The 11582-nt window shown below is 38.9% G+C and overlaps 2 protein-coding genes across 4 annotated transcripts; both read right to left on the bottom strand.

The window, feature by feature from the left end:
• Positions 1 to 476: 476 nt before the first annotated feature.
• akirin2 (akirin 2) lies at positions 477 to 4090 on the bottom strand. Its single transcript, XM_004083416.3, has 5 exons — positions 3272 to 4090; positions 1825 to 1959; positions 1320 to 1469; positions 1172 to 1243; positions 477 to 994 (listed from the first exon to the last, which is right to left on the bottom strand). Exons 1-5 carry the CDS (start codon positions 3441 to 3443, stop codon positions 984 to 986), a joined length of 540 nt encoding a protein of 179 aa, XP_004083464.1. The 5' UTR covers positions 3444 to 4090; the 3' UTR covers positions 477 to 983.
• A 976-nt stretch (positions 4091 to 5066) lies between these two features.
• Positions 5067 to 8875, bottom strand: cnr1 (cannabinoid receptor 1). Of its 3 annotated transcripts, none has more exons than XM_004083417.5 (2): positions 8575 to 8875; positions 5067 to 8010 (listed from the first exon to the last, which is right to left on the bottom strand). In XM_004083417.5, the coding sequence occupies exon 2, from the start codon at positions 7962 to 7964 to the stop codon at positions 6555 to 6557; it is 1410 nt and encodes a 469-aa protein (XP_004083465.1). In that variant the 5' UTR covers positions 7965 to 8010; positions 8575 to 8875; the 3' UTR covers positions 5067 to 6554. The 3 variants fall into 3 exon arrangements, with proteins under 3 accessions (XP_004083465.1, XP_011489829.1, XP_011489830.1); XM_011491527.4 differs by having other exon boundaries at positions 8580 to 8849; XM_011491528.4 differs by having other exon boundaries at positions 8607 to 8849.
• Positions 8876 to 11582: the final 2707 nt, after the last annotated feature.

Raw genomic sequence — 11582 nt, 5'->3', positions numbered from 1 at the left:
TTTTTAAAATGGAAAAGGCGTGATTTATCATATAGGTGCGCACTAATTTAACAGGTGCATGTACAGTACCGACAATTTCGTCCAATCCTGTAACTTCATTAACCAACTGACCAAAAAAAACAAAATACATTTAAATATTATTTCAAATTATTCAATTAAATTAAACTGAACATATAGATCTGGATTTTGCTTATCAAAAAAAGCAAAAAGGAAGAGAAAAAAAAGATCAATTCTAGATTTTTTTTAAATATTTTTGCAGTGAGGAATAAAAACTAATTTTCACAGGTTTAAATTTACAATTATTAGTTTCATTTTTAACCAGTTAAATTTACACCTAATATGAAAACTTCTTTGTACATGTTTGACTTCTTAAAGACAAAAGATAAGTAATCGTTTCTCTAAATAAATTCTTTAACTTTATAAAATCCATTCTGAAATGATGTAATTGAAATAAAAAAAATACTAGCAAAGCCAAAGAGGATTGTATACAAATTTTATTCATCTGCTGTATTTGCGTCAAAGCCCCTTTAAAACCAAACATTTTTACAGTGAACTAAATTCAAGCATTAAAAAATGTTATACAGTGTATACAAATGTAATGTGAGGATTCACCAGTAAGATTTATGCACTTAGAAAAAAAAATGCTGCAAGAAGCTGCACCATCCATCCCTAAAAAAAAAAAAAAACACATTACATTTGAAAAAGCTGCACTGCTAACAACTTCAGTGGAAAAAAATGAGATAAAAACAAAAAAGGCAAAGTGAACGATGGCAGTTTTGTAAAAGCATCAAAATGAAATCAACCAAAAACAACCAAGTGGCCACTGATGGTGCCTCTGAGAGCTCCCACATGTTTGCAGCAAGAAGCCGTCCCAACTCGGGAGAGTCAGCAAATGTTTGTGCCGCTAACTGAAGCCAGAGACGAGTTCAAACGCAGCCGCCCCTCGTGGACTATTTGCATATTCAAACAAACGGCAGGAGCGCTCAGGAAACATCTGCGAGAGAACACAATGAACCATCAGAGGCTATACAACTTCTGGTGAAAGCTACACAAACACTGGCATTCAGAACACAATCTCTCAATGAAATCTGAAAAAGATTGAAGCCGATCACAGAAATGAGAAGTGAAGATGCATTAAACCAGACTGCAACCAAAGACCATCAATACTTACAGCTGGCAGGCTGCTCTCCAAACCGTCGCATTAACTGGTCATGTGTAAATTTGACAAATGCGTCATACTGTTCTGCAAAGAAAACAAGAAAAATCCGTCACCACTATCCAGAAAGTCACATCATTGATCCTATAAAAGAAAATCTAACCAGCGAGCTTGGTGGTCAGAGTCTCGTCGTACTCCTCGCGGATCTTGTCTTCGCGCTCCTTCAGTAGTCGCTCACAAATCATCCCGACTTGTCTGAGAGAGAATAAGGGCTGTTCTTTCCTGCTGGGGGGCGAGGCAGCTGAGGACGAACCTGTCAAAAGAGGGCGTGTGACACGAATGACCACCGGTTAATGCAGTTACATCTCAGGAGGAGAGTCTTCTTAGTGTCCGTTTACAGGGGGGATGTGGGTTTGTAAGCTGAATCCAAGTTCACAAGGAGGAAGAAAGCCTTTTGTTATATTTAAATTTTAGACTGTAAATTCATAATAGCAGAAATCCTATGATTATATATGTGTGAACTTGATGATAACCTTCAGTTAAATTCCCCCAATAAAAACAGTTCATTTTGAGGGAATTTGACAAAAAAAATTAAAAAAACGTTTTTTTTAAACGGCATTTTTCAAACAATAAGTATTTTACTGTATTATGTATAAATGTGTGTGTACCTGGTGAGGGGGATCCACACTGACTGCTCTGCAGATCCACCGGACAGCAGCCATCAGACTGCAGGAAAGTGCTGTCCAGGTGTCGGCGTTTCTGCAGCCGTTTGTACTCTTGCTTTATATTATGCAGGATTTGCTCTGAAACACAAAACATTTTGTCCAAATTTGTACTTAAAAAACAAAAACAAACGAAAGCTTCATTTAAAAATCATGCTACACTTCTTGAAAAAAATTACTATTAACTAACTGTAGACGTAAATGTGTCTGCTGTGACACAACAAACTAAAGAAGTGTTTCCAAACCAGGAGTCAACAACCTGAGGCTCCACATGCAGCTCTTTTATTCCTCCACTTTGGCTCTTTGACTTGAAGAAAAATGCTAATAAATTTGAACATGGCGGATGTTATTTGCACGTATTTATATGCGACCAAAGTTAATTGAAGTTCATGGGGCTGGGCTGTTAAAATCGATCCATAAAAGTAGAGATCGATCTTTTATGCCTTTCCTTTTATTCTGGTGATTAAGCGCGCGGCCAACATGCACATTGCTGCATTGCCCGCACGTATGTTAAGTGCGTCCAAGGCTAAATGTTGTCGGTCGCACATTAACCTAACCTCTAACCCGGATCCAAGAAGAGTCCAGCAATTAGAAAATTACAAATAAATGTGTTTGTGGTTTTGGTTTATGATGATTAGATTTTTGACAACTGAACAAGATGATGGTAAAATGTTATGTTTAGAAAAAGAATGAATAATGGTAGAAAAAAAACATGTCTGACGTGGGCTTTTTGCACTTTTACTTTATTTTTTAATGCATCTGCTGCAGGAGGAGTATTTGACACAGGATGTGTTTTATTTTGAAAGAAACTTGTATGTGCAAAACGTAAAATAAATTAACATGGATATTTACAGAAAAACTACAACACTAATTCACAACTATTAAAAGCTACATTTTATAGTGGTCACACAAACAAAGTGTACAGACAGATAGACAGATTATTGTCACTATCCATTGGACAGGAAGTTGGACTTTTAAGAGGTTTTGGTCTGTAGGAAAACTGGACTAATTGGACTTTTTAAAGGTTGCAGACCCCTGTTCCAAACCCTGATCTTTAAGGACTCTTCACCTGCTTGGATTATGTTCTCCCGGTTCTGTGACTGGTTTAGTTAAGTGATCTAAAAACTAAATCAGGTTTTAGACCAGGTAAAGGGGTTAAACCTGCAGGGTAGGTGGTCCCTGACAAAAAAACAGTGACTTCCTGTTTCGAAGTTGGACCCCAAACAGCGAGATAAAAAATACATTTTAATAATCCTATATTATCTTTAGCAACTACTACACTAACCAACTATTCGGATTTGAAGACACTTCAGTCAAATAAAAACAAACCACTAGATACTAACGTAGTCACAGCTATAACAAATGTAACAATGCTGCCCATCTTCTGACATACCTGTGGTGAGCCTGGACGACACTTCCCCGAAAGGAGACGGATCCATGCGCAGATACTTCTGCGGCGAAGAAACCGGCGACATGACCGGGGTACACCTTCTTCTTTTGGGCGAAGCCTGGTTCATTAGGGGGTCAAAGTCCAGAGTTCTTTTCAGGGTGACTCCACAAGCCATCGCGTTTTAGTATTTCCGAAACTTGTTGACCAAGACACCTGAAATTCCCCTTTCATCCAAGGAAATCGCTAATGCTAACTAGCTAAGCTACTTAGGAAAGTAGCCGCAATTCCGGGGTCGTTAAAACGCTGCTCTTCCGCCTACGTTATTTTTTAAGAACAAATCTCACCAACGTGACATCAAATACAATAAAAGCTGCGTATGCCGGGAAAAGGATTAAATAAGATCTGAGTGTAAAATCGGATGATGGCAGATTTAACCGACAACATTTAAACCAACAACCGACTGCTTCCCTGCACAGTCCCGATATTTGGATGGAACTGAGCATGCGCAACTACAAGTGGGATGCAGTGGTACTTGTAGTTCAGTTCCAGCCTCATTTGGCTTGTTTTAAACGTTAAGTGACTACATTTCCCAAACAGCTAAAAAACGATGCCTTTTTCAAATTTGTTTTTGTTTGAGTTTTAATCGGTTTAATCGTAAAAGTTTCATTTTCGTTGTAAATATTTTTCATATTTAGTTTGTTTGGTTATTATTCAGCATTATTTTTTCTTATGTCACTGCTCAATTTATATTTATCTGACAGAAATGCATTAACTAAAAGTACCATACTAACTTTTTTTTATTCCTCTTATAGAACAATACAAAACAATAAAAAAAATTAGATACAATTCATTAAAATTGTGTCTTGAATTCCAGGAGTAAAATATATTTTTAAATTGTTTAAATAAACAGAAAATTAAAACTAAATTTAAATGCTCAAAAAGCTCACAATGGCAGACTTCCTGTTTGCACTCATTTTTACATGATTTGCCCAACATCCCCAAACATTCCCTGTTATGTGCAGTCACTTTCTGAGCAATCCCAAACATAGTTTGAGTAGATTTGACTTTAAGATCATTAAATTCGTTGAGAATTGCTTTAAAAAAACATGTCAAAGTTCATAAAGATATACGTCAGTGAAAAAACATTAGCAGATTATCATTCCTGACTTGTAGTGAATGACTACAATACTTTTAGTCTGTTTGTTTATCTATTATTTTCAACAAATAATTGTCATCTGCAACCAGAAGTGGTTAATTTTTTTAAACTAAATTTAATTATGCATCCCTAAAGTTAACCTGGGCTTATTGTAATTGTAATAAATACATACTTGATCATTTGATTTTTTTAGTCCACTGGCATCTTCAGTAAACAAAATTAGATACATATTTATTTTTGAGCAATGAATTGATTGAACATATGTCACAGATTTTTTGGTCTCAGAGCAGACATTTGCATGTTTGTGCATTTGGTTGGATCATAGCAATATAAAAGTTTTTAATACTTTGTAATGTTGCAGATTTTAGATGATCTACCTTGAATAACATTATAGTGGGTCGCAGGCATTCGTTTTGAAAAATCAAAAATCAAAAACCAACAAAACAAAAAACCTTGGTGTATATTTTAGTTTTTCCACAAGGGGGCAGTAAAACATCACCATTTCATGAGAGTTTTCTTTGTCTTGGGTTAGCTCCACCTGTGACTGCCTCTAGTGACAAGAATTATTGGAATGGATGAAGCCAGATCCTTTGAGATCTTCCTTTTTCCACCATCCACCGTCCGATCAAAAAACTCCAAGGATCATAACACCAGCTGTGACTTTATTTTGAAATTTTTGAAAACAGCAATACTGAAAGCACTTGACTAGTTGTGAGCTTTTAAGTCACATTTTCTTCATTAAGCCACCACTGTACAGAAGCCACTTAACAATTGACATTTTGATCTCCAATGCGGAAAATTACGAAGCTTACTGAGAAACAGCTGTCTGGATAAGTTCACATCAAGAGAAATTTCTACAGAACATTTGTGCCATGAATTCTTCTAGATTAAGTACTACATCGTCTATCAGAAAAAGTCACAACCTTGCAGCTTCTTCTGCAAAGTGCGTGATCCACTCCAAAGAATTCTTAAACACAAACCTTGATTCAGGTTCCTAGCTAATGAAAAGGCTTTTGCTTTATTGTTGTTTTGAGAAATAAATAAAAAAGAACACTAGACACATTCTCTTCTGGAAATATGTCAAGACAACTTCACTGGCCATGTGAAGCTAGCCCATGGGTTTGTTTTGTTTCCTGAAAGGATGGCTTAATGCGACAGCAGCACTAGAACAATTTACTGCAATGGTCAAAAAGGCTTAGGGGTTGGAAACAGATTACCAAGTCACAAGGTTTCACACAGAAATCACACATCTGATGAGAGCAGCTATAGTAAAAACAAAAAACAAAAAACACTTCAATCTCCCACAGCTGTGACCAGCACACTGTGCCTAAGTTCACTTTTGATCTGTTCAAGCTTTGACAAAAAGCCTGGGATTAGCGTCGTCCTGGCTGTGTAGCTGAATGATACCATTTTAACACTTTACTTGCAAGAAATCGCTGTACAGTTGTTAGTTATACAATTGAATAAGGAAAAGTCATGTAAGCGCTATATTTTTGTGCCAAGACATTGCAAACTGAAGAGCTTTTTGACTTGTACTATGGAGCAGAGTTTATGTTTTATTGTTTATTTTTTTTATTCCAACCTCCATTAAAAAATCTCTTCTTATTTTGCCACTATGACTTAAAAATAAGAAACAATCAAAAAAACTGCAGGCATTGATTTTGCTCATACTTATATAAATGTTTTAATGCATCATGAGGCCTTTAGAAAGTCAAGGCGCAGAGATTTTTTTTTTTGTTTTTTTAATTATGCTCCAAGACAGATGAGAAAATCCAAAATGGCGCTGTAAAACTTCTCTACTTAAAAATGTCAGTAGCCCCTTATCCCATAAATGAAGACGTATCGTCTCAAAAAAACCTGAATTCACAGTACAAAAATATAATATGCTTTTGCTAACTTGATTTCATGAAGTCTATGGTACACAGGTCTTCCATTTTCGGTTGAGTCCTTCCTACTTGGCACTTTGGCACATCGTGTGCACGTACACAAACATAAAACCATGGAGCCACTAATGCATCTATGTGATGATGTGGATCAGGAGAGGGTTTTCTCTGGAATACCTTATCTCTGTTTTTTCAGAGCATAGTTCAGGGAGGACAACATTTGCATGTTTGCCCTCCTGCAGGGCGATTAGACTGCTTCTGCAGAAGTTTCGGTTGACACAGATATTGTCACTTTGGCTATTTTCACAGTGGTCTTCACGCAGCTCTCTGCAGCCCTGTTGGCGGAAATCTTGATGTTTCTGTTCTGGCAGTCAGACTCCAGGCTGTTGTCCAGCTGCTGGCCGCTGCCTCTGCAGGCGTTGCAGGAGGTGACGAAGGCGTGCCGGAGGTCCTTGCTTCTCAAGGCGTAGATGATTGGGTTGACAGTGGAGTTGAACAGGCAGAGAACGCTGCAGAACGCAAACACTGTCTTGATGTCATCGTCCATCCTCCAGAAGAGGTCATAAACCATGATGGCAAGCACTGGACCCCAGCAGATGACCAGCACCACCAGGATCAGTACCAGGGTCTTGGCCAGTCGGATGTCCATGCGCGTCTGCTCGGGGCGTGTGGTCTGCACTTTAGTCCCATCTGCTGAGTACACAACAAGGCTCTTCTGGGAGGCTCGGCTCATCATGTGCACGGCGTGGTGGTGTGCCTTCCACAGGATGTATATGTAGGCGTAGATGATAAAAAGTACCAGCACGCTGGTGACACCAATCCAGAACATCAGGTAGTTCTCATCAATGAGGGGGAATATGTCTGAGCAAATGGAGTTCAGGCGCTTACAGTTCCAGCCCAGCAGAGGTAGCACTGCAATGATGATGGAGATCGTCCACATCATGCAGAAAGCTATGACAGCCTTGGTCCGGGTCACTATGCGCCGGTAGGCGAGAGGCCGGTGAATGGAGATGTAGCGATCGATAGCAGTGAGGAAAAGGCTCCCAACCGATGCGGTGAAGGACGCAGTGACTCCACCCAGCTTGAAGAGGAAAACATTGGGGCTGTCCTTCCTGTGGAAAACATGGAAGTCCAGAAAACTGTAGACGAAGATGACACTTCCCAGTAGGTCAGCCACGGCAAGACTGCCAATGAAGTGGTAGGACGGCCGGCAGCGGAGGGTGCGGGACTGCAGGATGACGCAGAGCACCACCAGGTTCTCCAGCACCGTGAAGGTACCCAGAGTCAGAGACAACACAGCCACAGCCAGCTGCTGGCTGGGAGTCAGGATCATGAAACACTCCATGTCCATAAAGTTCTCCCCACATTGTATGTTGTTCGTCTCATCTCTGAATGTGCTCCTGTTGTTGAAGAAATCTGAAGCATTGGTGGGGAAAATGGGGATACTCTTAAAGATGAGCTCCTCGTCTGCAGGTACTTTGTTCGGGAAGGGGTTGCTGCGGAAGGCAGACACGGTTTTCTGCACACCGAGGCTGCCCTTAAAGTCTACATCACTGATGGGGTTGTCATAGTTGGCGTCGTTGGAGCCCAGATACTGTAAACCAGATGTGATAGTCCGAAAGGTGGTGTCAGCCACACCATCTAGCACAGACTTCATGGCTTCGCCTGAGAGGTTTTACTGCAACCTAAGATGTCTGGATAACCTACAAACAGACAACAAATATTTACTTTGGTACAATTTTATGCCATCTTCACAAAAAAATGAAATTTTACTGGGAGACTGAAAGCTTCAAAAGATGAAATATGTATAAATGCATAAGAACGTAATTTTTTCTGCAACAAACATGCATTTTTACATCCTTGAGCTCTTGAGCTTCTGAGGACGGGAAATCACATTCAATTGTGTAAAGATCTAAAGTCCATTATGTTTTTTTTTCTTTTTTCTTTTGGGAAGATCTAAATCAAAATAGAAAAATCTTCAAGCAAAATAAAAATACTCTAGCTCAAAGCCAGGAAATTATCTTGATATTGAATTGGCTGTTGCACCAATATGATATCTAACATCTGGGTAATAATAACATCTTTAAAAAACAAATATTCAGCCATAAAACTATAAATAGTCCAACAATATATGTAAATGTTAATTGTTGCGCAAAACCTCAATGCATCAAAATGATTAGTTGTGCTTTTATTATTAAACAAAGTAGAAAAAGTATGAATTTGAATCTTTATACTAAGCTCAACGAATTAAAAGTGCTTTTCTTTACCTTACATAATTTTTCCATGTGCGCAGAATCACCTTTTATCTCCGCGCGTCAGTCCGAGTCAGGAGCGCATCATCCCAAAATATTAAAAAATAAAAACGCAGTTATTAAATTCAATAAGCAACAAGCGTGCATCTAACAGAATCACTTCTGTGGAGCTTAATTTTTCCAGCTCCTCCTGAAAGAGAAGTTTCTGTTTCCCCAGGACATCTCCAGAGTTGCCTGTGCGCTCCTCTGCCGCAGCTTCCGTCTCCAGTGTCTCTCCCGTCTCCTCTGCGCTTTCACTCTTATGAAGCATCGCTTCTCCAAGCCCTGTCACGTGTCTCCATATAGTCTGCCCAACCCATGAAGCCGTCATATGCGGCGCATAGGAACAAAGGAAGCCATGGCTGAGAGGGTCTTTGGTCTGGACTCTTGTCTGGTGCAGCTCGGACAGCGAAATTAGGAACGGGACAGCAGGAAAAATCCATGAAAGAAGAAAAAAGTTACTGTAGAAATAGGTGTTTGTTTGAAAAAAAATGCAAAAAAAAGCGAGTGTTAGTAAACTAAAACAGTAAGGATTCACATAAGTTCACCTTTAAAGGCTGAGAAGATTTGAGTGTTTTTATCCTTTTTCTGGACAAAGCAGACCCTAAATTTATCAACATATTCAGCAGATTTACAGGCCACTAAATGGAGAGTCACATCCTATTATGAAAATCAGAAAAAAACATTATTCAGTAGATCAAATTTCCATGTTTTACCCCCTTTTAGGTGTTTTTCCCCTTCACACTGTCTGCAGAGAGAAGAAAAGAATAAAGGAGCTGAAATTAGGGCATGACCCTCCACAGGTGCAAATTATATTACTGCTAACACCTGAGCACCATCCTACACTGTAACATTTAATCGAACCAAAAATATTCTATCGGAAACTGAAAAACATGAGCAATCCAAGCTGATTTCTACCAAATGAATGGGTCACAGAGAAAGAACTGTTTATCCCGGGGTCAGATTGAAAAAAAGCTGCTCTGCACACGGATTCAAACCTGAGCGTTTACCAAAATAAAAGTCTTATTCCTCAGCTGTTGAGCGAGTCTGTTCCAGCACGCTGACTGGCGGATAAATGCTTTTTTGCTGAGGGAATATTAAAGCAAAAAAGTCCCCCAGGCGAATGTAGTCTTGAGATAATTACCACATGAGCCAGAGGAACACGCATCTCTGGTGTCCTCTCAATGATAGTGTCTGTCAGGGATGTTGCAGTACATCATTTATGCATTAACTTTACGTCTCTTTAGAAGGCATTATCAATGCAATACTCTGCGACTCTCTCAAGTACGAGTTTCAAATCAAGTATTTGAATTTGTCCTTCGTGGAGATGAGATCCGAAAACATGCAGTTGATGTCCTAAAGGCTTATGCTAGTTAACAGAAATGATTTTTCAGCATATCTTTTTTAATGTCAACTCTTTTCTGCAGAAGCAGAAGAAGCATATGTTTACTATTCATTCCCAATTCACCCTAAAACTTGGTACCATCCTCCACGTAGAGCCGTTTACTGCGGGCAGCGAGCTGGTTTATTCGGTGTGACTGCTGAACTGTGGCGGTTTTCTCTGACTTGGTTGGCACGCTGACCTGTGATTTAGCAGTGAGTGATGGTGGAGCAAAGCCCTCGGCCATCTGTGTTTCAGTTGTACTACATAACTTTTTGTCCTCCACGGTGACTCATTCCGAGGCTCTGAATCAGAAAATTGAGCTCAAGGGGAAATAAACTGAAGTCGGTGGAAGGAAGTCTGATGCGATCTCTGGAAGAGTTGTAATTTAACTTACGGCTGCTGTGCAAAATCTATTAGCATTCTGGGTACAGCCCTTGAGCATATAAATATGCATGACCAGGATGGAACACTTGAAAAGCATAAAAATATTCAAATATGTTTAAAAACTATATCCTTTTCCTAAACCAACTTTAATCTTTTACATCTGAATCAGTTCGGTCAGACTGCTGTGCATTTGATTTGAAATGTCTTCAGTCAAGAATGAGACATTTCAAAAAGGTTTTCACAAACAGCCTTGGGAGACTTTGATGAGAAGGTGAGCTTCTATGAAATGACCTTAAAAGTCTAGTTTTGTGAATTTTGTTTACTTCCTTTAGTTTAAAAGGAAAAATACTGAGGTAGAATTGTTTGAAAAAAATCTGTAACTTTTCTAATTAATTTTCTATCATAATAGACTCGGTCTGATCATCTTTTGATGATCAAAGCATTCCCAGAGCTCTTTTAATTATGATTATGTTATTTTTAGCCAACATGCTAAAAACCTACTTTGTGCAGAACAGCAGTAACTTTGCCTCCGAGTTGTGGGCAGGACCTTTGGAGCAGACCAACCCCGCTTCCTCTTCACCTCCCCGTTGCTGAGAGCTCTCTGTTTACACACCCTCCTGCTAGCCTACGGCCCCTCACACCCCCCAATTTAACATTAGCGAAAAACAGCGAACAAGCAACAACAAAAAATGGCGAGCAATATTGGAGCAATCCAAACGTGCAGTTTTGAGCCAGATGCCAGCTCAGACGAGGAAAATGAAGACGCACATGGATTTATTTGTCTGCACTTGGAGGGGAGGAAGGAGCTTGTGACCCGCCCAGCGTATTTTCTACGTCACAAATACAAACTTTTTCAAATGGCATCTTTTCGTCTGCTCCTGATTCACAACAATTTGGGGGAAAAAGGCAAATTTAAGCGTATTTGCTTAATTCTTTATAAAAGTGAGTTTTTAAACTTCATTTTCCTCAATAAATAAATAAAAATGTGTAATTGCTCAGGATTTATTATACATTAATTTAAATATATTCTATTTCTCTTACTTTACTATACGTCTCATTATTTTGTATAAGAAAATCTCAGGATATAAATCACAACAAATAAAAACAGCATTTTCTAAACAACTATTCACTCATTTATGGGGCCAACTAAGGCTAGATGAGAAAATCTATGGTGGCTCTTTTAATTAATTCAATTTAAATCTTATTTCCTGCATTT

This window comes from Oryzias latipes, chromosome 24 (genome assembly GCF_053564925.1).
Source record: "Oryzias latipes strain Hd-rR chromosome 24, Olatipes_Hd-rR_3.1".
NCBI lineage: Eukaryota > Metazoa > Chordata > Actinopteri > Beloniformes > Adrianichthyidae > Oryzias > Oryzias latipes.
The sequence above is the reverse complement of the archived record's forward strand: the minus strand, read 5'-3'. Positions and strand labels throughout refer to the sequence as shown.

Coding starts and splice junctions, on each gene's coding strand:
- akirin2 (XM_004083416.3), bottom strand. CDS start 3,443: ATGGCTTGTGGAGTCACCCTGAAAAGAACTCTGGACTTTGACCCCCTA. Junction 1,960..3,271: donor GTCGTCCAGGCTCACCACAG/GTATGTCAGAAG, acceptor TTTGTGTTTCAG/AGCAAATCCTGCATAATATA. Junction 1,470..1,824: donor GTGTGGATCCCCCTCACCAG/GTACACACACAT, acceptor CTCTTTTGACAG/GTTCGTCCTCAGCTGCCTCG.
- cnr1 (XM_004083417.5), bottom strand. CDS start 7,964: ATGAAGTCTGTGCTAGATGGTGTGGCTGACACCACCTTTCGGACTATC.